Source organism: Arachis hypogaea, chromosome 3 (assembly GCF_003086295.3).
Source record: "Arachis hypogaea cultivar Tifrunner chromosome 3, arahy.Tifrunner.gnm2.J5K5, whole genome shotgun sequence".
NCBI classification, from domain to species: Eukaryota; Viridiplantae; Streptophyta; class Magnoliopsida; order Fabales; family Fabaceae; genus Arachis; species Arachis hypogaea.
This window is the reverse complement of record NC_092038.1, coordinates 22,401,715-22,426,964: the sequence shown is the minus strand read 5'-3', so window position 1 is coordinate 22,426,964 and position 25,250 is coordinate 22,401,715. Positions and strand designations below refer to the sequence as shown.

Sequence of the window (25,250 nt, the reverse complement as noted above, 5' to 3'; positions counted from 1 at the left end):
TTTATATTTTCTTTTCTAAATTTATCATTTTTCCATTGGTGTTACTTGTTCATATTCAACTGTTATATCTTTTCTGGTATTATTTTGGTGCTTAGTGACTTGTTTTCCAATGTTGGGTGATATTATTTTTCTGTCAATGTCAATCTTTTATGACACCTGTATTCCTTTTGCATTGACATGAACTTACACTGTCTTTTATTACCCACACTCTTCCTCTTTGTTGCAATGTTTGCACTACTAATATGCCATTTGCTTCTATTGTTTTCTCAATTGCATGTTGTAGCTACCATGTACTTGAGACCCTCATTATTTGGCATAAACCCAACCATATTTTATTTGTTTCCTATCTTTGTTTTTGGGTTACTTTTCTTCTATTTTCTCTTCTTTCAGGATGGCCACCGGAAAGAGAACCGGAAGACGTCTAAATAAGGAGACAAACAAGTTCATCTGCACAATCCTCAGAGAAAAGCGCCAGTTGGAGCCACCCATCCACTTGTACATCTTAGCATGCACCGAGGACGGTGCAATCTTTAAGTGTAGGGAGGTCGATACCGATCTCCATGGGTTAGTTATTCTCTTCTCAACACCAATGTCTTATTTTCTTTATTAGTTCATTGTTGCATTGCATAATAGATTGCATGTGTAGTTGATTGTTTGCATTTAAGTACTACTTGGTTGAAAAATAATAAGTTTCTTTCTAGGACCACATCACTAGGCTTAAGTAGAAAAATAATTAATTACCCCAAATTTAATCTTTGGTTAGCTTAAGATAGAGATTGTGCATCAACTAAGTGTGGAAAAACTGTGGGAACATAAGTTAATAAGGGAATGTATCATGTTTCTAATTTATTTTAATATTGGGAATTTGGGAACCTACTCATGTAAAACCAGAAAAATTAAAAATCCATGTGCATTGATAAGTTATGTTTCAGATAAAAAAAATTCAATAAATAAGTAAGTGAATAAGGGGATAAAATTACGACAATGTTAAGCTTTAACAAAGATCAATGCACATGTGATAAAAGTAAAGAAATATAAAAAATTTGGTACATGAGTATGGGAATTATACAAAAGTGGGAATTATGGGTAGCTACGTGTGATTTTTAGAATTACATAGAGTGTGTGTATATGTTAGGTGAAAGCTTAGGTTAGTCAAAGATTCATATTATAGCTCACTTAGCCATACATATATCCTCACCCTTACCTTAACCCCATTACAACCCTGAAAAGACCTCATGATGTTTGCATTGGTATACTAAATATTTGTTGATTGGTTAGATAAAGAACAAAGTTTAGAAAGCATGATTAGAGAAGAGTAGAGTGATTGACCCTAGACACTTGAGAGTTAGAGTGATATACACTACCAGTAAGGGTTCAGTGCTTGATTCTATGTTCCCTGCTTTCATGAGCTATCTTCTTACAAGTTTACTTGTTTTCACTGTATAATTTGAATTAGTGGAATTTGGTTTGTATTTGTCTTGGAGAACTTGTTTGCTTTTAACCAAGTAGATAGAGACGTCTTAGCATGTAGTTGCATTCACATTCATAGGTTGCATTGCATGAGTCTTACTTTTTCCCTACTCATTTATTTTATCTCCTTAAGCTAAGCATGAGGACATGCTAATTTTAAGTGTGGGGAGGTTGATAAACCACTATTTTATGATTTATATTGTGTTTAATTGAGTGGTTTTTATCAAATTCTTGCCCACTTATTCATATGATTTGCATGATATTACAATTCCTTCCCAAAGTTGTTCTATGGTTGAAAACTTGCTTCCTAGAGATCTTTTAATTACGTATTTTAATTTTCCTTTATACCATTCGATGCCGTAATCCGTGTGTTAAGTGTTTTAGGCTTCATAGGGCAAGAATGGCTTAGAGAATGGAGAGGAAGCTTGCAAAAATGGAAGGAACACAAGAAACTAAGGAGATGACCAGCGAACACCGACGCGGCGTATGGCTCACGCGACCGCATGAAATAGAAAAAATTGCAGCGACGCGTTCGTGTGCCTGACGCGAACGCGTGGATTGGAGTATGCACGAATACTGCGAACGTGTGGACGACGCGTACGCGTGGCAAGAAAAAAATGCTGAATGACGCGCACGCGTGGATGACGCATACACGTGACATGCGCGATCTGCAGAATTAACAGAACGCGCTCGGAGCGATTTCGGGCCGCGTTTTAACCCAGTTTTTGACCTAAAAACACAGAATAAAGCCAGGGAACATGCAGAGACTCAATTCATACTTAGCATAAGCTCATTATTCACAATTTGAGGTTTAGATTTAGTTTTTAGAGAGAGAGACTCTCTTCTCTCTCTTAGGTTTTAGGATTTAGGATTTCTTTTAGGATTAGGATTTCTACTTCTCAATTTCCAGGTTTAATATTCCTTTACTTTACTTTATGTTTTCTTCTACTTTTATTTATTCTATTACTTTAGTTGATTACTGGATGTTGCCAATTTGGTTTTATGGATTCCTATGTTCAATCTAACTTTCTATTTAATATAATTCGAGGTATTTCAGACTTATGATTTTTATTTAGCTTTTTACACTCTTAGCTTTGGTTGAGTAATTGGTGACACTTGAGTTATCAAACTCAGCTGATGATTGAAAATTGGAATTCTTTGCTGATTGATTTGAATTCCCCTAACTCTAGTCTTTTCTTAGGAATTGACTAGGACTTGAGGAATCAAATTGATTTATCCACTTAACATACCTTCATAGTTAGAGGTTGACCAAGTGGGAGCAAAATCCAATTCTCATCACACGATAAGGATAACTAGGATAGAATTTCCAGTTCTCATACCTTGCCAAGAGATTTTCGTAATTATTAATTTATTTTTCTTGCTATTTAAATTACTTGTTCTCTATTTCAAAAACCCAAAAATATACCTTTTTCCATAACCAATAATACACGCACCTCCCTGCAATTCCTTGAGAAGACGACCCGAGATTTAAATACTTCGGTTATAAATTTTATTGGGTTTGCTTAAGTGACAACCAAAACTTTTGTACGAAAGGATTTTCTGTTGGTTTAGAAACTATACTTACAATGCGATTATTTTTATGAAATTCTAAACTAGCAAAAGTCCTCTCGTCAACCACCAACACAACTTTATTTATTAAAGCATCTAATGATGATATTCTCCTAGTTCAAGTTTATGTGGATGATATTGTGTTTGGATCGGTCAATGAATCCTTGTGTGAAGAGTTTCGAAAACTCATGACTAGTGAGTTTGAAATGAGTTTAATAGGAGAGCTAACTTTCTTTCTTGGCCTCTAAATTAAACAAACTCCTAGTGGCACTTTCATTCACCAAGGAAAGTATGCTAAAGAATTAATCAAAAAATTTAGCCTAGAAAATTCTAAACCAATGGGAACACCAATGCATCCAAACACTAAACTTGAAAAGGATGATGATGGGAAAGATGTGAATGAAACAACGTATAGAGAAATGATCGGATCACTTATGTATCTTACCTCCTCTAGACCGGATATTGTTCAAAGTGTGGGTGTATGTTCAAGATTTCAATCTCACCCAAAAGTATCCCATCTGTCAGCCGTTAAACGCATCATTAGATACATTAAGGGAACTAGTGATTATGATCCATGGTATCCAAAATCTGATGATTTTTGTGCAGTAGGGTTTTGTGATGCAGATTATGTGGGAGATCAGGTGGATAGAAGAAGCACATCGGGCATGTGTTGCTTCCTTGGAAGCTCACTCAACATGTAGTCAAGCAAGAAACAAGCCACAGTAGCTCTATCCACAGCCAAAGCTGAATATATCTCTGCCTCTGCTTGTTGTTCACAATTAATATGGTTAAAAACTCAATTAGAGGATTACAAATTAAAAATCAATAGTATACCCTTGTTTTGTGATAATATGAGTGCCATAAATATTTCAAAAAATCCTGTTTTACACTCAAGAACCAAGCACATTGAAATTAAATATCATTTTATTAGAGAACATGTGCAAAAGGAAACTATTGATATTCAATTTGTAAAATCCGAAGATTAACTTGCGGATATTTTCACTAAGCCCTTGTGTGAAGACAGATTTTGTACTTTAAGAAGTAGTTTGGAAATGATAGAATTATGTTCTGTTGATAACTTGTGAATTTTTTGATTCTGTTTGTTTTTGTCTCGTAGAAAAATAGGAGACAAATTTCAGGCTATGATGAACGGGCCATGAGACAAGGGGAGACTGCGCTTACATTAATTATCTTGGGCCCTAAAATCTCGTTGACCTTGGTCTGACCCGTTTCTGTTTGAGTTTGCCTTAATCATGATTTTGAAGGTTGTCCTATCAAAGGAAGGAGTTGTGTGTCAAATCAAATCTTTATCCTTCTCTTATCCCTTGATTCTAGGAACTAATCTTTCAGTTTTTAATTTTAAATCTTTCCTTGGTTAATAATCGCGCCTTTTAATGGTTAATAACTCCCTCCACTATCTCCTTCCAATCAGCATTTAATGCATCCCTAACCTCCCTACACTCACCACTCTCTTCGGCTCCCTCTTCATCTTCCCTCTCCATTCACTCTTTTCATATCATGAAAAAGAAAATTGCCCTAAGGAGGAGTAGCTGAACCCTCTTGCCAAAAAGTCCTCCATACTCAACCCCTCAAACCCATACACACATTCATATACACTTCACATCCTCTTCATCCCATTCACCTCCATCCAAACGAACCAAAACAATGCGCAGGAAAGTGATAGCCCAGAAAATCTCAGCAAGGAAAAAGATTGGAAAGAATAAGGAACCAATCGTGGAAGAAGAAGAAGAGGAGTCTCACACCTCACTCCTTCCCTCACCACCAAAGAAGACAACCCTATATGCATATGCCCGAAGCTCTCAGAAGACCAAAGGTTACGTGCTACGTAACACAAAGGAACCACTGAACCTGGAATCCTTGGACTTCAAGAACAAATACAACAAAATCCATTCTCATTTTGATCCGGGAAGGTTTAATTCTTGTGCTTCTTATGAGTTCCACAAAGACGTGTTGCAGAAACGTCATCTCTGTGCTTCATACTTAGTGAACCTAGATTCACTTACTGCTAAAGGAACTAACTTCCTCACCCTGTTTGAGAATATGAAGTGGACTCCCCTGTTCAATATACAGAAACCCGTATACCCAGCATTGGTTCGAGAGTTTTACGCAAACATGCGGCTGATTGATGGTGCGATTCACTCCTATGTGAAGAAGGTATACATGGCCCAGAATAGTGAAACTATAAGCGCTGCCATGGGTTATGTTGATGAGGGTCCAGCCGCCTACATGTCAGAAAAATGGGACTCACAAGTGGGAGTCACACTCCAGATTGCTCTGAATCAAACATACGCGAATTACTCTGCTTTGGATGGTACGACTCTCACTCACAAAGCTCTTAGACCTGAGAGGGCTCTTCTTCACCGAATCATCACTCACATCCTAACTCCACAGAGTGGCTCACACAATAGAGTAACAGTTTCTGATACCCTTGTGCTCTTTGCTATTATTACTTCATCTCCTATCTCCTTTGCATATCTCATGATAAGACATATGTGGGACTCTGTTAGAAGTACCAAAAAACAAACCTTCCCTATGACATTTTTCTCATCTGCGTCTTTGAACACTTCAATGTTGATTTAATTAATGAAGAGTTAGAGAATAAAGTTTCGTTTATTGAGGGAGGAGGAGTTTCAGGTACTATGAAAGGCACCAAAGGGAAACGTTCAATGCCCTCTGACAGTGATCTAGAGAGCCGCCCAGCAGAACCCTCCAAGGTGGCAGAATCAATCAGGGAAGTCCTCACTGAGTTTTCTAATATGTCCAACCTGATGGTGCAATCTTACAAGGCAGCCCGCAAGCAAGCCTATGAAAACGAAAAAGCTTGGACGAAGTGCCAAGAAAGGGTGGGACTGATGCTGCAGAATTTCGAAGAGGAGATGGAAGCTGCTGAAAAGGATGAGGGATCTGAATCGGAATTTAATCTTTCTGATGATTGACCACTATGTTTCCTGTTGATTTCTGGCTTTGTCTAGCTTATTTTGATACTTTGTTGGCTGTTATGGATACTTTAGACCTGTTATGTTGGTGCTTGTTATGTTTTGGATATTTTGCATACCATTGTTTTTTTTTTTTTTGCAGGTTCCCCTTTGATGACAAAAGGGGAAGGAAAAGCTCAAAAAAAATTGAAAGTTGAAAGAAAACAGGGGCAAAAATTTCTTATGATTCATGATAACCCTTGTTTTAATAATTTGTTGTGTTGATATGTCTGTTGATATATGTGTTCCAATAATTTGTTTTGTTGATATATCTGCTATCTTTGGAACTTAGTCATGCTATGAAAATTTCTTTGGGATTGAATGAATAATTGTTTGCCATGCTCTAAGTTGTTTGATCAAAAATGGTTTTCATTGTTATAAACCAATAATTTTACCTTTTGATATAGTGGATGAAACTTTTTCAAACTGGTTGGCAGCAATGATTTATGAAATTATCAAATATGTCTTGATTATGATGTACTCTGTACTCAAGCCTTTTGTTTGTATTGAGAAGAAAATCCTTTTGTGATAACAAATTAGTTTTTGTTTATCATCTCACCTCTGCTCATAAATCAAGATTATTCAACATTCCAAAATTACATACGTTGAATAACATAGTTGCCTTAAGAGTGATCTCAAAAGTTACAGGTGAATCTTCCCTTGGTAAAATGGCATACATTAAGGGGGAGCCATGTAACAATTGGAAAGAAAGGAATCTAAGTATTCAAAGGGAGTACCCTAATCCTTGATTTATTTTCATTTCAATTTTTTAATAATGTTTGTCATCAAGGGGGAGATTGATGAGTTTGGAAAACTCTAATTTAATTTAATGATGATCAAACATTATTAATAAATTCATTACAAAAATTATTAACTTGAATTTTAATTCATATTTTCTAATTAATAATTTTTGTTGCTTGCAGATTTGGCTTTGGGCTAAAAGGAAATTAATAAGCCCAATGTGAAATCCAAAATTCAGTTTTGGTATAAAAATGTCTTCATTCATATGACTGAATTAGTGATGAACCATTTGGTCCAGATTTAAATGTATAAGCCCAAATCAATTATTGGTGTATGACTAACTAGCTTGGTCTGAAATTAAAAGGAATTGGGGCACTATGGTTAAATCATTCCTTTAACATATAATGAAATCTAATTCCTTGATACATTGCTACATGCTTCCACGGATGCCACACTCTCCATCTAGTGAAATCCAAATTTTCATTAAGTGGAGTTAATGTAAACTTTGGAAACATGAAAGAGAAAGAGAAATTGATTTGATTGCTTCATCAATGCTACACGTTACCTAAAGCAAAAAGGAAAGAAAATTAATTCTGTTTAATTCATTTGTTCAAATCCATTGAATGCTTTCCTTCCTTCTCTTTCTTTTCTCTCTACTCTCTCTTCTCACTCTCGGTCACTTCTCAGGAAAATATGGAAGCTATGGCAAGCTACCGTAGATAAGAAGAAGCAAATAACAAGACCATTGTAATGATGGCAAGAAAAAGAAAACAAAAAGTATGTTGTGGCTGAGATCTTTACCCAAATAAGGTAATATTTGGTGAAGTAAACTCATCCTCTCCATACTAAAAATAAAAGAAGAAGATTTCGGTCAGAGGAAGAAGATCTCAGAGGCATAGCTCGTCTCTGCATTTTATGTTCACTCATCACATAAGGTAGCTAGGGAAGCTACGTGAAGGAGGAAGCAAAAGTGGAGCATGAGGAGCTGTCATGCATCAAGAACGCATCAGGGGTTAGGAGTCCTTCTTGGAGTGCAAGTCAAGAGGGATGGCTCGGATTGATGAAGCTTGGTGTAAAGGGAAGACACAAAGGTAATTGCATGTTGGTTATTACATTCGGTTATCTCTCCTCTCTCTCTGGCCGAACCGGTTTTGCATGAAAAAGAAGAAGTTTAGCTTGGTTCAACAGTTTCAACCATGGAGGCTTCCCCTTCTATAAATAAGGGAGAACAGCTAGGGCTTGAAGTAAGGAAAAGAGTGAAAGCACAGTGTTCTCATAGCTATCTAAGCTAACAGAAGTTCTTCTCCTTCAATGTTCTTCATTTTGTATTTTTCTATTTAATTTTGTCTGTCTTGAGTCTCATGGAAAAAGGCAAACAGTGAGGTTTGTAAGGAAAAGGCATAGAGCGGAAAAAGGCAGAGTGCACAAAATTAAAAGAAAAAGCTATAGATGTCCTTAGAGGTCCTTTGTACATCTGTGTTGTGTTTCATGATTCTGTGAGAATCTCCTTACAAGTTGGGTTAGCACTTAGCAGTTGAAAGCTTGGCAGTGACCAAGTCAAGTTCAGGATTGGGGATTAGATTCTGGACTTGTCCCGGATAGAGAGGGTAGTTCCTAGGGAGAATTGGTGTTTGTAATCAATGATGATTATAGTGAAATTCCATCATTGTTGTGATGGAGACTGGATGTAGGCTGCATTGCACTTTACAGCTGAACCAAGATATATCTGGGTGTAATTTTCTCTTTTTTCTACTCTATTTTTTATTCTGCTGCACAGGAGACAAAACTGAAAAATATCTCCTAGCTGGTCACGAGACAAAACGAAAAAGTCTCTTGACTAGGCACGAGACAAAAACAAAAATATCTTTTCAAGTGTTCTAAAGTACAACAAGAGTTACTAAGCAAAAAAGGGGCTAAGATTCAACACCCCTTTCTCTTAGCCACTGATAAACCATCATCCTTTAATAATATTAATTTTTTACTGTACATAATATTCAATTATTTTTTAAATTACAGTTAATCACATTACTTTCATTCTAAATAAATTAATTTTTTATAATTTTATTCTTAAAGTAATGTATTTTTTTATAAATAAATAAATTTTACATTTTCATTCTAAATAATGTAATTTTACTTTCATTACTTAATCACATTACTTATAAGTTTTTTTATAATTTTACACTTTCATTATAAATAAATTAATTTTTTTATATTTTTACATTTAAAGTCATGTAATTTTTTATAAATAAATAATTTTTACACTTTCATTCTAAATAATATAATTTTACTTTCATTACTTAATCACATTACTTATAATTTTTTTTTATAATTTTACACTTTCATTCTAAATAAATTATTTTTTTTATAATTTTACGCTTAAGCAATGTAATTTTTTTATGAATAAATATATTTTATACTTTCATTCTAAATAATGTAATTTTAATTACTTTCATTACTTAATCACATTACTTATCACTTTTTTTATAATTTTACAATTTTCATTCAAAATAAATTAATTTTTTTATACTTTTACACTTAAAGTAATGTAATTTTTTATAAATAATAAATAACTTTTACACTTTTATTCTAAATAATATAATTTTTCTTTCATTACTTATTTTTTTTATAATTTTATACTTTCATTCTAAATAAATTAATTTTTTATAATTTTACACTTAGGGTAATATAATTTTTTTATAAATAAATAAATTTATACTTTCATTCTAAATAAATAATGTAATTTTCTTTTAGTACTTAATCACATTACTTTTATTTTTTTATAATTTTACACTTTTATTCTAATCACATTACATTATTTATTTAGAATAAAAGTGTAAAATTTATTTATTTATAAAAAAATTACATTACTTTAAGTGTAAAATTAAAAAAAATAAATTTATTTAGAATGAAAGTAATGTGATTAAAAATAATTAAATACTATATGTACAGTAAAAAATTGATATTATTGAAGAATAAAATTAAAATTTTATTTCTATGTATCGTTTTCGTCTCCAATGTTTTCGTTCTATTTAAGTCCCTAACGTTTCAAAATCATCTCAATGTTGTCCCACCGTCAATTTTATTAACAGATCCCTAACAACAAGACAACATTGAATCAATTTTAAAACGTTAGGGACTTAAATAGGACGATTGAAACGTTATGGACAACTTTAGGACTTACCCCAAACGTTGAAAACAAAAATGATACTTTACTCTTATTATTATTATCTAAATCGCAATATAACAATTTTTCTCTCTTAAGAATAATTTTGGTATTACATTTCTGTTCCAAAAAATAATTTATAACTAATATTTAATTATCAATAGACACTACATTCACAAATCACACTATACAGATGTTTCAACTTTTATATATATACAAAAAATTATTCTCCTAATCATCTGATCTTACCGTACATATTAATTTGTATAAAATATAATGTAAAATTTATCTTAATTCTTAATCTTACTTATTTTAAAATTAATGTAACTTTATATAAAAATAAATGTTAATATAAATTTTATACTTTTTAAAAATTATATATATATATATATATATATATATATATATATATATATATATATATATATTGGTTTTTGAACCACATGATAATATTTTTTTAAATATATTTTATTTTTTTCTAAAAGGACACGTAGAAATTGAGCAAAAAATAATAAGTAGATTGGAATATTTTTAAGGTTCCTTTCAGCTTAGTAAGAAACTAAGAACTAATAAGAACTTGGTTGATTTCATAGAAAATATCCTCGATAGAGATGGTGGACTCAAATATTATCATATCTATCTCCTTTGGTCAACCCGCCAGTATGCTGTTGAATCCTGACATTTTGTGGGGCAAAAAAAAAATGTTAACTTGTGTCATTTAAGGTTCCTTTCTTATAAAATGCTAGAGTTTTTACCGTTTATGTTTTCATCATGTTTTTTCATAATTCATTACAGTTTATTATGCTCAATGGCGGAGCTTGAAAATAATTTTTAAGGGGACCAAATTTGTATATAAAAAATATATAATAACATTTATATAAACAAAATTTATAAATATCATTATTTTTAAAGGTTGATAATAAATAAATATTTATAAAAAATATAAAATATCTTAAAGTGATATTTTTCGAATTTTGAATAACTTGAAATATTTAATAATTAAATTAAACTAAATTTTTATTATTTTTATTATTTTCAGTGTCTAATTTTAAAAAATTAAGATCAAACTCATTAGAGGCAATTCTTTAAATATATAAATTGTAACATATGTAAAAAAATATATAATTATAATGATAAAAATTAATATAATACTTATTGATGAATATTTTTCTTACAAAAGAAAAATTTAATTAAGAAGCTAATAAAAGAGTATTAAATTAAATCGGATAAAAAATTATCCAAATTTCTAAAAATGGTATGAGAAAATATAATTATATAAAACTTGGTTTAAAATATTTAAATTATAAAAATTATGATTTATAAATTTTTTATCAATTTATACAAATATAATAAAATTAATATTTATTGAATATTTTAATATTTTTATCTGAAAAGGTTAAATTAAAAAATCAATAAAACATTAAATGATATTTAAAAATAAATTAATTATTATAATGATTATGATGATGATAAGTCTTGTGTTCTTCTAAATTATTATCATTTTTAAAAGCCTATTAATAAAACATGTTATAAAATATATTGAGTGAATGGCGGAGAGATATGAGACGTACATAGTCATTCTACCGGGAACGGGGGAATGAAACGAACACTGTTTTTAAATTGGCCAATTTTATGGTATTTATAAATTGGTGTCTAAATTTTATTTAATTTATTTTTTATAATAAATTTTAATCTTTTAAAAATTATTTATTTTTATATTTTTTAAATTAAATATTAATTTTTATTTTTTTTTAATAAAAACACTATCTATCAAATATCATGGTATTCACCTTTTAAATTATTTAAAAAAATCTTAGCCAACTAAACTAGTGATAGCCTATGGAATTGGCGTAGTAGTAGGATGGAAAGAAGAAATGTCTTAGAAAAAAGAATTTTTTGAGAATTGGACTATATGAATTAGAGAGGATTTATGGGTCAAAAATTATGTAGCTATCACTCTTAATCTCTCACAACATACAGAAGAAAGACCAGAGAAGGTCTCAGACCTAATCCTACCTAACACGTCATAGAATCAACCACTAATTCAATCAATTTTCAACCCAAAAATTACTACAGCAATTTTCAACACACAGATACATGAAACAGAAGATAGAGTTACCTGAATAAAAGGAAAAGGAGGCATACATGATAAGCTTCCAATTTTTTCACCCACCTTTGGAATACCTACAAGAACAGTGCCAACACAAAGTATTATGGTCAATTTGTGAAAAATAAATTGTCATCCAAAAATTAAAAATTGCCTTTGAAAGATTATGCATGAGAGACTACCTGTTCTTCAAAAGATCCAATACCAAATTCAATCAGTGAATCCAATCTGTCGGCAATGCAACCAAGTTGAGGAATCAATATTTTATTGCTTCTGGGAGTGCACAGAATTGAAGGATGTTTGGCAAGCAGCAAATTTATCCATACCAGACCAACAAGAAAAAAACCTGAAAATAGTGGATGAAATTGAAAAATGAGTTGAGAAAAAATGTAACAACTAAAGAAAGAAGAGAACTCGCAGCAAACATTACCTGACAGATTTGAAAAGCCAAAAACGTTTTCATCTTTAAAGGTCATCAAATCTCCCTATCTGAAGTCTTGGCAGCAGCTCGAAGGGCTATGAAAGAACATCGAAAAAGATAAAAACCTCACTTTTTCTTTTCTTTTATAGCAATAAGATATGTATTAAAATATTGGTGAATTTATCAATTTTCTATTCTTATTTGTAGTTTATTTTAGACCATCCATTTTTATTAATAAAAATTAAATCCTATCAAAAGAAAAAATAAAAAATAAAAACTAGTGATAATCTATGATATATACATTATGGTGTGTGTTTTTATTATGTTTTTTCATAAACCACTACAGCTTTCCATAATGTTTGTTGTGTTTCAGATTATGTAGAACTGTAGTCTATAGGCTCTCAGAATTTATGTGTAAATTTTGTAAATTTTAAATTTGCTGGTGGAGTATTCAGTGAATTACATAAAATTAAAATAGAACCTGAAATATAAAATTTTGGAAAATTGTAAATTGATAATATTAGAAGAGATTTAATTTTTAATGACTATTATGGTGTCTAAAAATAGTGTTTAACTAAAAAAGAAGTAAAAAGTTAATATTTAATTTTAAAAATATAAAAATAAAATTTTTTTAAATATTTAAAGTTTGCCAACAAAAATAGATTAAGCAAAAATTAGATAACAAGTAACAGACACGTAGAATTCACTTCAATTTTTTTGGGTAATTTGCCCCATACTTTATTATTATACTGCCCCTTCATTATTATCTTGGTGACACACACCAGGATTCTCTATAAATATGACCGATGTTGTTTAGTGTTCTACAAATTAAAACATACAGATATACTTCTAGTTGAGGTAGCAATAATAATGGAATCGAATGGTGTAGACTATGCTTCCAAACTGCTTGAATCTCAAAGCCATGTATGGCACCAGATTTTCAGCTTCATAAATTCCATGTCCCTCAAATGTGCAATTGACTTGGGAATTCCAGATGCCATACACAACCATGGCCAACCCATGCCACTCTCAAAACTCATTTCTTCTCTACAAATCCATCCCAACAAAACACAATTCATCCACCGCTTGATGCGAATTTTGACTCATTCTGGCTTTTTCTCTAAACAAATCTCTTCCAAAGGCGATCCAGAATCGAGTTATGCCCTAACCGACGCATCCATGTTGTTGCTTAAAGACAACCCCATGAGTCTTTTCCCTTACTTGTCCGCCGTATTTGATCCAATTTTAACAAAGCCGTGGTGCGAGTTGCCAGCATGGTTCAAAAATGATAGTCCCACACCGTTCTACATGACACATGGGATGGCACTTTGGGAATATGCTGGCGTTGACCCAAGACTCAATAAGCTCTTCAATGATGCCATGGAAACCGATACTCCATTTGTTTCAAGTATTTTGTTTGACAAGTGTAAGGGTGTGTTTGAAGGGTTGGAGTCTTTGGTTGATGTGGGTGGAGGCACAGGAACTATGACTAAGGCTCTTGCTAAGGCGTTTCCACAAATGGAGTGTGTTGTGTTTGATCTTCCACATGTTGTTCATGGCTTGCAAGGAACTGGGAATCTCAAATATGTTGGAGGTGACATGTTTCACTCAATTCCTCCTTCAGATGCCATTTTCTTGAAGGTAAATTAGTTTCGCTATTGACCGATTAAAAAATCAATAAGGGTTAAAATTAATTTTATAATAAAAAATTAATTAATATTAACTAATTAAAATTAATTTTTTATATTTATTAAAAATAAATTAAACTATATATACAGACGATATAAAAACAAGTGTCTCAGTTAAAATTTTATAAAATTATAAAATCTTTGCTAGAATACCTACCAAAATTTATTTGCCTCAACTCAATAAACAAATTTGACTGCACTTTGTTTTTTCCCCCTAGTCTATCTCCATATGGTATAAATAGAAGATCCTACAATCTTATAATAATATTATATTGATTATTTAATAAAAAATAATTAAATAATAATAACAAAAATCAACTGAATAAAAAGTAAGATTCAAATATACAATATTTATTAATTTTTTTTAAAATTAGCTTTAATTTTATTGATAATAATGATATCAGTTGAAAGAAATTTTATAGTTATAAATATTATAAAAAATTAATTTTGTAATAATATGAAAGATAAATTTTTAAATGATAGTTTAGTGATATATATAAAAAGAGAGACATTTAATTGTATTCACAATAAAAAATTATTTATTTTTTTAATAAAATCTAAAAAAATAAAATTTTAATTTATATGTTATTATTTAAATTATTATTCAAATATTTTAATTTATTAATTAAATAATTAAAAAATTAATTATATTTTATAATAATAAAATATAATTATAAAAATTATTATCACATTATGCATACTTTATTCTTATTAATAAATTTTTTAAAATTTGTCAATAACTATACATATATTTATATATAAATACATGATGATTTATTTTAAAATTTTAACTTTTATGAGACATTTATCAGTTTATTTTCTGCACAACTGCACCCGTAATTTTACATATATGTTTATTAAAGGGAAAAAGCATTCTAAAAGATCGTTAAAAAAATATAATTATTAAAAAAAATTAATATTAAAATTATTAAAAAATATTAAATTTTTTATAATATTTATAATACTTAAGAAAAAAATCAAATTTTTTTATAAAAAAGATAAATATATTATTAATTATTTTTCATAATTAATAATTTTTTTAAAAATTTTAGTAATTTTCATCAATTATTTATTTATTTTTATTTATTTTTTATTTTTATAATCTTTCAATTTTTTTTCCTCTCATTCGGTATAACAACATAAACTCAATATACAAATCATGCTTGGATATACCAAAGGAAAAAAGTGACATGACTCAAAATGTACGAAATTTTGGTTCCACTACTCTAGTATATGATGAAAATTATAAGGTTTCACAAGAATGGTCCATTATTTGGTGCAGACAAAGTGAATTCACGTTTACGTCATTTTAGGATTTTAGGAAAACGTCACGTTTACGTAATTTTACTTTTAGAGAACAAACTTTTTTTTAGTGATATACATTTTCATAATGGTTCTCATTCTTAATTGTTGGGTTTGTATATTGAGTTTCTATTATTAATGAGAGGAAAAAGAATAAAAGATCACAAAAATAAAAAATAAATAATTAATGAAAATTACTATTAATTTAGGAAAAATAAAAATTATTAATATAAAAATTATGAAAAATAAATAAAAATAATTAAAAATATTTATTTTTTTATAAAAAAATTTTGTCCTCTTTCTTAAATATTATAAAAAAATTGATTCTTTTTAATAATTTTAGTATTAAAATTAAAATTTTTTTTAATAATTAAATTTTCTTAACGATTTTTTAGAATAGTTTTTCCTTTACTAAAATTAGAGAAGCAATAATGAAGCTAGATTTTTTTAATATGCATGGGTTAAAGAGGTGTGTTACACTAACTTTTTTAATTTAAATAAAAAAAATTATTTATCATTTTAAATTAGAATACGAAACTTCATTAATTTGTACATTTAGTGTCAGTTTTACCGTTAATTAACACAAAAATAAATTTTAAAAAATATATGCGCCAACAAAAATGCAATAAATTTACCTTCATTTTCACTTTCGTGAACACTGCCAACAAAAATAAAATATTCTTTTTTATATTTTCGTTGTTCTTGGAAGCGAAAATGTATGTGTCGGTGTATGTAAAAGAGAGATATTGAACTTTCATCTAATTGAAGTGATGGTTAGATAAGAGAGATGATGAAAAGGAACTCTCACCATTCAACTTGGATTTTGTATAGATATTGTGATATTATATATAATCTTTTGAGTAATTATATAAGTGTGTTTTAGTTTTATTATTAATATTTAAAATATATTTAATTATTCTGTTTATTTCTATAATTTTATTAAATTTATAATTAAATTTTTATATTTATATATAAAAAATAGGATTTAAATATTTGACATTTGTTTAAGTAGACTAATAAATTAATCACTAAATTAATTTAATTTAATTTTTTTAATTGAGTCTCAACATTTCTTTTAGTTTTATGATTAGATCATTTTTAGCGTAAAAAGTATTAGAATTAACTGAATATTTTTCTACAAATTGAATGTATTCGCAATTAAAAACTTAATTAGATCTTTAACCACATATTTCTTAAAAAAAATATTCCGTTAATTTTAATTTTTTTCTATAAAAAAAGATCTAATTATAAAATTAAAAGTAGAGTAGGGACTCGATTGAAAAAAAATATAAGGATCTAATTATAAATTTGGTAAAACTATAGAAATTAACAAAATAATTAAACTTTTAAAATATTATGTTTTTTCTTAAAATATTTAATAAATTTAATATTATTCTATTATTAATATAAATAAAATACTTAATATTGTTAGTATACATTTAATAAAACGTTATTAAAAATAAGAAAAAATAATAATATTAATGTTAAAGAATTGAAATTTACTTTTTGAATAAATAAATTAATAATAAACAAATTTATTTTATTATTTAATTATTTATATTATCACTATATATATAGCTAACATTATTTAATATTTTTTCTAGATTTAATAAAAGAATAATATTAAATTTATTTAATTTTTTATATAAAAATAAAACTTTGCACACTTTAAAAATAAATAAAACTAACATTTGTGCCTATATATAAATATAAAACCTTTAAAATAGGTGCTTTTAAATCTAAACTACTAGGAAATTATAAAATTTAAATAACATAGTTAATGAAAGACAGCATATACATGTCCTACTGATAACGAGATAGCATAATAGCTGTCTGAGGCTAAAACCGATCCATTTTGGCTCTCAACAATAACGAAAATGTGAAAAAAAAAATATTTGTTTTATTTTTGGCAGTAATGTGTGAGGAAATGGAAAAATACATTTATTTTATTTTCGCTGGCTATAACTGTATGTATTTTTTAAAATTTATTTTCGTATTAATTAATTATAAAAATAATACTATATAAATATAAAAGTTGATAAATTTTTATATTTTAATTTAAATTAGTAAATGAAATTTTTTATTTAAATAAAGAAATCTTATTACATTATGTTATTTGACTTCACGGGAGTTTTATCCTGTTATGAGAAAAGTCTTTTACTTTTCAAAAGACATAAAAAATTAAAAATTAAAAACTACTAGCGTTTTGCCTGACGAATTTTTTTAATTAATTTAAGAAGAATGTTATTGACGTTTTCACTAGAATTTTTTTAGTTTGACAATTGTCACGACCTTGGATACACTCCAACGCTATCGTGCCGGCATTCGAACTTATTCAACCTTTTGAGTTAAGATCAAGTCAGCCTAAGTCTCAATACGTAGCAAGAAAGTTAAGAACTCAAGAGAACACAAGAGAAAGAAAGCTTTGGTGGAAGAACACTTTATTACTCAAGTATTTGTTACAAATGATTCACACACATTTACACTAACTCTCACCTCCTATTTATAGTCATCCACTCCTCAATGAATGGTTAGGATTAAATATAACTAATGGTCTAAATTAATCATCTAGAACCTTCATTCAAATATCCATCATACCACAACTTTCTAAATACTTCTAGATTCTTCCATTCTACTCTTTATACTCATATATATGTCCACACTCTTCTAGAACACTCTATGACCTTCCAGAGTCATCTAGAACCTTCTAGAGTATTCCGGAACCTTCTAGGACATTCTAGAACGTTCTGAAACCATCTAGAGCATTCTCAAACACTCCAGAAAATTATACAAACACTGTTAAATCTAACCTTCTAAAATTTACCGTGACATTCTTCCCCACCTAATGCGCAAACGTCCTCGTTGCGTTCTGTTCATGATAGCGCCGTAGGTGTTCTTGGAATTGCCACAAATCTTCACGAGTTTCCCAGCTAGCTTCGGTTATCGGGAGTCCTTTCCACTTGATCAAGTATTGGATACTTGGTGGTACTCCTCTTCGTCGCACGGTGCGATTAGCTAAGATCTTTTTGATTTCTTTATCAAAGGATCTAATCACCACGGGCGGAGCACGACTTGAGTTACCTCTACTCGGTTCATCTTGGTCTTCATGATATAGTTTACGCATACTCACATGGAAGAACGGGTGGATCTTCATAGAGGGAGGGAGTTGTACTTTGTAAGCAACCTCCCCAACACGTCCAATGATCTCAAATGGCCGTTCGTATTTGCGGATTAAACCCTTATGAACCTTGCGAAAGGCTTTGAATTGTTGTGGAAGAAGTTTAATCATTACCTTATCTCCCACTTGATAGCTTGCATGCCTCCTCTTCTTATCTGCCCATTTCTTCATCCTCTTTGCAGCTTTGTCGAGGTAAGAACGAGTCACATCTGCTTGTTCTTCCCATGACTTAATCATATGATAAGCTCTAGGACTCTTCCCTGAGTAAGAAAAAGAAAGAGAGTGAGGTGTAAGCGGTTGTTGTCCAGTCACAATCTCGAACGGGCTCTTCCTTGTAGGCTCACTCCTTTGCAAATTGTATGAGAACTGAGCAATGTCGAGGAGTTTTATCCAATCCTTTTTATTAGCGCTTACGAAATGCCTCAAGTAACACTTGAGTAAGACATTCACTCTCTCAGCCTGCCCATCGGTTTGAGGATGGAAGCTTGTTGAAAAATGAAGCTCCGACCCAAGGAGTTTGAACAGCTCTGTCCATAGTCGTTCTGTGAAGCGTGGATCTCGATCACTAATGATGCTCTTAGGCAATCCCCAATATTTCACCACATTCTTGAAGAATAGTCGTGCTACCTCCTCTACAGTGCAATCAGTAGGGGCGGGTATAAAGGTAGCATACTTCGAAAATTGATCTACTACCACGAGAATAGATCCAAATTCCTCGGACTTCGGTAAGGCAGAGATGAAATCTGGAGAGACACTTTCCCACGGTCGCTCTGATGGATGCAAAGGTTCCAACAACTCACTTGGTGTCTTGTTTTCAATCTTATCTTGTTGGCACACAAGACAAGTCTTCACATAGCTCTCCACTTCATCTCTCATTTGAGGCCAATAATAAGAAGATTCAATGAGTGCCAAGGTCCTTCGCTGACCTTGGTGACCAGCCCACTTGGTGTCGTGGAATTCTCTTACCAACTTCCTTCTCAGATTTTTCCACTTAGGAACGTATAGTCTTCTCCCTTTTGTGTAGAGAAGGTCGTTTTCTAACCAAAATCGTTTGGTCTTACCTTCTCTAGCCAACTCTACTAACTTCTTTGCTAATGGATCGTGATGCAACCCTTCCTTGATGGTATGCACAATATCTCCTTCAACCATAGAAATGGCTGCCAACTCAGCTTTGCGACTCAGCGCATCTGCTACCACACTAGTCTTGCCTGACTTGTATTCAATCTTGTGGTCCACCTTCCTCCTAGGTGGTAGTTGTTTTGGCAACTCGGGAGACATCACATCCTTATTTTTTTCAAGGACTTCCTTGATTTTAGGGGGAACAACTTCTCCTTTGGACGTTGACTCCTCGTGTAGCAAAGACATCATCTTCCCCTTCTTGAAATCTTTCTTGAGTTGCATGGTCGAGAGCATCGGGATTCCTCCAACTTTTGAGATTGTAGGGACCATGCATGGAGACCCTTTCTTTATGACGCATACTATGTTGTAGTATGGCATAGGTATTATATTTTCCTTCCTTTGCAAATCAAGTCTGATAACTATTTTAAAATCATCCAAGGGTGCTACTGAGAAATCCACAAGGCCCTTCCAAAAACCAAGAGTTATCTCAACCCCTTTTGCTACTCCCTTAAGGGGTTCACCCTTGGTATTCACGGGTTTGAACCAACCATTCTTTTCGGTGATCTTTAACCCAAGTCTCTTTGCTTCATCAGGCGTGATGAAATTGTATGTAGCACCAGTGTCGATCATAGCCATGACAGGTTTTTCATTGATAAAGGCCTTGACATACATCAAACCTTTCTTTTTTACAGTACTTACTTTTTTGCCCTTCACAGCATTTATGTGTTGGATAGATCCAACACACTCAGTTACTTGAGTTTGAGCTTCTCGTTTCTCGGCGATAGATGCCAAAGTCCCTAACTTGGGATAGTCCTTCATTTGGTGTGGTCCCTTGCACACGAAACATCCTCCTTTGGGCATGAAAGCCTTCTTCTTTTCCTCGTACTCTTTCTTTAAAGAGTATTTTCCTTCCTTCTTGGTTGAGAAACTCTTCCCCTTGTATCCCCCACCTTTAGTAGAACTAGGTTTGGAGGAAAACTTGGGTTTAGAGTCTCCCCTATGATACTCAGTGAGTGATTCGGCCACCACGATGGCCTCATTAACATCCTTAACATTCATTCTTTGTAGTTTTTGCTTTGTCCAAGGTTGGAGTCCATCAATGAAGAAGAACAATGCATTCTCTGATGCTAAGTTAGGGATTTGAAGCGTGAGAGTGGTGAACTCCTTTACGTAATCGCTAATCGTACTCTTGTGCTTCAACTCCCTCAACTTCTTTCTTGCTTCATAAACCACATTCTCGGGGAAGAACTGTCTTTTCAACTCTCTTTTGAAATCTTCCCATGTGGCTATGTTGCAAGTACCATTTTCCATATCTACGCAATTTCTCCTCCACCACAAAGTAGCATTATCAGAAAGGTAGAGGGCTGCAGTGCGTACCTTTATTGTTTCTTCGACCACCCCTTGGCTTTCAAAGTACCTCTCCATTTGCCATAGGAAGTTCTCCACCTCTCGAGCGTCCCTCATGCCCTTGAACTCCTTTGGCTTTGGGAGATCAATCTTTGTCGTCTCCCTTATAATGGTTGGTCAAGATTTTTCCTCCTCGAACCAAACTCGAACTTCCTCAAATAGCTTCAAGGAATTCTCAAGCTTCTCTTCGATTTGGAGCATGCTTTCTTTGAAAGCATCTAGTTCTCCCAACACGTGAGCCTTGAGGGTCTCCTTATCATGTTCTATCCTTTGGAAACGCTCATCCATAGAGGATAAAACATTCTCTAACACAGAAACTCTCTCTTCTAGGAAGTTAGAGTCCTTACCTCTAGGCTCACTTGAAGAACGAACCTTCTTACCTCCCCATTGAGAAGGAATAGCATTCCTCCCCCTTTGAGACTCAACATGCTCCATGATGATACTAGAAGCCATACCCACAAACCACTTGTGCTCCCTCTCGAACCTTGCTCTAATGCCAATTTGTCACGACCTTGGACACACTCCAACGCTACCGTGCTGGCACTCAGACTTACTCAACCTTTTAAGTTAAGACCAAGTCAGCCTAACCATCAATACTTAGCAAGAAAGTTAAGAACACAAGAGAACACAAGAGAAAAGAAGCTTTAGTAGAAGAACACTTTATTGCTCAAACGTTTGTTACAAATGATTCACACACATTCACACTAACTCTCACCTCCTATTTATAGCCATCCACCTCCTCAATGGATGGTTAGGATTAAATCTAACTAATGGTCTAGATTAATCATCTAGAATCTTCATTACAAATATTCATTATACCACAACTTTCTAAATATTTTTAGATTCTTCCATTCTACTCTTTATACTCCTATATATGTCCACATTCTTCTAAAACACTCTATGACCTTCCAGAGTCTTTTAGAACCTTCTAGAGTATTTCGGAACTTTCTAGGACATTTTAGAACATTTCAAAACCATCTAGAATATTTTCAAACACTCCAAAAAATTATACAAATACTGTTAAATCTAACCTTCTAAAATTTACCGTGACACAATGCTGAACGGCGTTACTTTTTTTATTATTTTTTAAATTATTAAAATAAAAAACGGCGTTGTTTCGTTTTTTATTTTTCTTTTAAATTATGAAAATAAAAACAGCGTTGCTATTTTGTTATTTTAATAAATTTGAAAAAATGCGATATAACATACATAATGAGTCAATTTTAGGAATAATATTGTTCTGAGCCCAATATTAAAAAAAAATTTCTCCAATGATCAATAAACCGTGTTACCTCTAAATTATAGTCGGATTATTTTTAAATTATTTATGATTTAATTAAAGAAATATATAACGTTATACTATTAGTAGAAATTTTTTTTATTTATTGAATAAATATATTAAAAATTTAAAGTTTATATATAAACTTTTTATGTAAAACCTTTGAATTAATAATTTTAATGTGTTCTTAAACGACATATAAGCTAATGAACTCATTATTTATTTTGGTTAATAGTGAGTGGATTTAGCACCGTTAAAATGGATTAAATTTATTGGACTAACTTATTTATCGATTTAAATAGATAAATTTTACCTCTAAAATTAAGTTCGTTAAAATTTTAGATTAATTAAACAGGTTAAACCTGATTAATCCAAAACAATAACAGATTAGCTTGCAGGTCAAATATGGCCAATATGACAATATGTTAATATGGCAATATTTTTCTTAATTCAATCTAAAAATTTGACCTATCAATTAAAAAATATATTATTTTTTTACTTTTGACTTCAAAGTAATATTTTTTGTTAATTTTTTTAAAATAATAAAATAAAAAAATAAATGAGCCAATCTATTTAATCAATTGGACTAAACATAAATAGTTTGGATTAAAAAATTATAATTTATGAATAAAACAAGTTTAAATGGACCAACCTATTTAACTTGTCAAGTTAAACAAATTGGATCTAAATAAATTAGACTAGTCCGTTGCCCTAAATTAATTAAAGAAAATAATTATGGTTAGTGATGTCTCATCCACTTTAATTTGCCATGATTTATATTAGAGAGAGTGGAAATTATTGCTTTTTTTGAAACCACGGATAAAAAAAAAAAAGCATTCCAATCAAGAAAAAACTTATCAAAACAAGGAACAAGTTGAGCCAAATCATTCAATATTCAATATGACTTTAAAAATCAGATAATGAATACAATAATGATGGATTAAAACTAACATCATTAAGCATGGGATCGTCTAATATTCAATTTTTCTTTTTTTTTTTTGTGTTAAAACCAATTTTATAACAAGTTTTTCTATTACAAAATATTATTTAATTTTATAATAATCTATTTTTATTAACAGAATATTTTGTAACGAAATTAAATTTACTGTAATAATTTTATATATAACAAATTTATTTTTTTTACAAATTATTTAATAATAAAGTTAATAATTTTTGTAACAATTTTTTAAATACAAATACTATTTTTTCTTGTATTCCTCTTTAGGGTAATAATTATATGATATGCAAGTAGTGATTCAAATAATAGTTATTAATTCATTATAATGTTTACGTTGCCTGAAATGCAGTATATATTGCATGACTGGAATGACGAGAAATGTATCAAAATACTGAAGAAATGCAAGGAAGCAATTATCACAAGAAGCAAGGGAAGAAAAGGAAAAGTTATTGTCATTGATATGGTAGTGAGTGATGAAAAGAGTGATAAAGATATTGAATCAATTGAAACCCAACTTTTCTTTGATATGTTCATGATGGTAGAAGTCGACGGAAAAGAGAGAAATGAAAAAGAATGGGCAAACTTAATTTTTTCAGCTGGTTTTAGTAGCTACAAGATAAACTTATCAGCTTTGGGATTAAGATCTCTCATTGAAATCTTTCTATAAAAATTGCTAGTAGTAAGAAGCATGTTGTGAAATAATGGGCATCATATGTTAATACGCATTTGAATGCTGTGTGTGAAATTTGTTTAATTTTTTATATTCAAAAAATAAAGAATTCATGTATTTGTTGCTGTGAGAAAATAAGAAACATTTATTTTCATCTCCTTTTGTCTTTATTCCTTAGCTTGTATGAATCTTTTTCTGTTACGTTTCAGAGATCCTATATATAGCACTAGATGAAAGTGGCAAACGATTTCCTCATACATCATATCAATGACTCATACCTAATTATTTCATTTTGCATTGTCATTTTGTGTGTTTATCCTTTATTTGCTTGTTGGATCAATAATTGTTCAATAGTTTATTTTTTTTATGTTATATATCTCATGCCTTTTTTTCGTCCTGCGTGAATACTTGGCACAGAAAAAGAAAGAAAGTAAAGAATGTCGAGGAGTGTAACTTTTGATTAAAAAGAGTTAAGATAATTAAGAAACACGATGATTAGTTATGACAATTGTAGAGAATTAGTTTTAACTTAACTGTGCTATATAAATAAAGAAGTAGAATTTTATTTAGGTCTTTTTAGTGACTTATTATTTTTTTGAATTCAATTTAATATTGTTATTCTTTAATTTTTTATTTTTCTTTCTTCTTTTTATTTTTCTGCTATAAAGCTACTGCTGCAAGAATTCTTTTATAGTATCATAAACTTTAGGTGTTTGATTCATGACTTTTTCTAATGAAGATTCTACCAATTCCAATTCCAACAACACTCCTCCTTCCTCTTTTGTTATCAACAATTTTCTTCCGAATTTCTTCAATCAGAAATTCTTTCACCCAATCAGTAACAAATTTGGTGAGAATAATCACAAGACTTGGCAACAACAAGCTCTCTTTATAATTCGAAGACAAGATCTTGAAAATCATCTCCATCCAACACGAATTTCTCCTCAATTTGATTCCACAGCAAATCAGCAAGTTGAAATTGAATCTCAACAATTCAAACAATGGAGGTAGGACGACTATAATCTCGGCTCATGAATGCTTTCCTCTATGGATTTGGATTTCAAGAGTAAAATGGTTGAGTGCATCTTTGCTTATGAAATTTGGGGAAAGATTGAAGAATATTTCGAGAAATCCATCAAATATAAGGTCAAACAACTTAAAGCACAACTCAAATTGATCAAG

At 30.7% G+C, this 25,250-nt stretch overlaps 1 protein-coding gene across 1 annotated transcript; it reads left to right on the top strand.

Moving 5' to 3' along the window:
* The first annotated feature begins 13,266 nt into the window (after window positions 1–13,266).
* LOC112789855 (probable O-methyltransferase 3) lies at window positions 13,267–24,222 on the top strand. Its single transcript, XM_025831947.3, has 2 exons — window positions 13,267–14,108; window positions 23,748–24,222. The coding sequence occupies exons 1-2, from the start codon at window positions 13,338–13,340 to the stop codon at window positions 24,063–24,065; spliced, it is 1,089 nt and encodes a 362-aa protein (XP_025687732.1). The 5' UTR covers window positions 13,267–13,337; the 3' UTR covers window positions 24,066–24,222.
* Window positions 24,223–25,250: the final 1,028 nt, after the last annotated feature.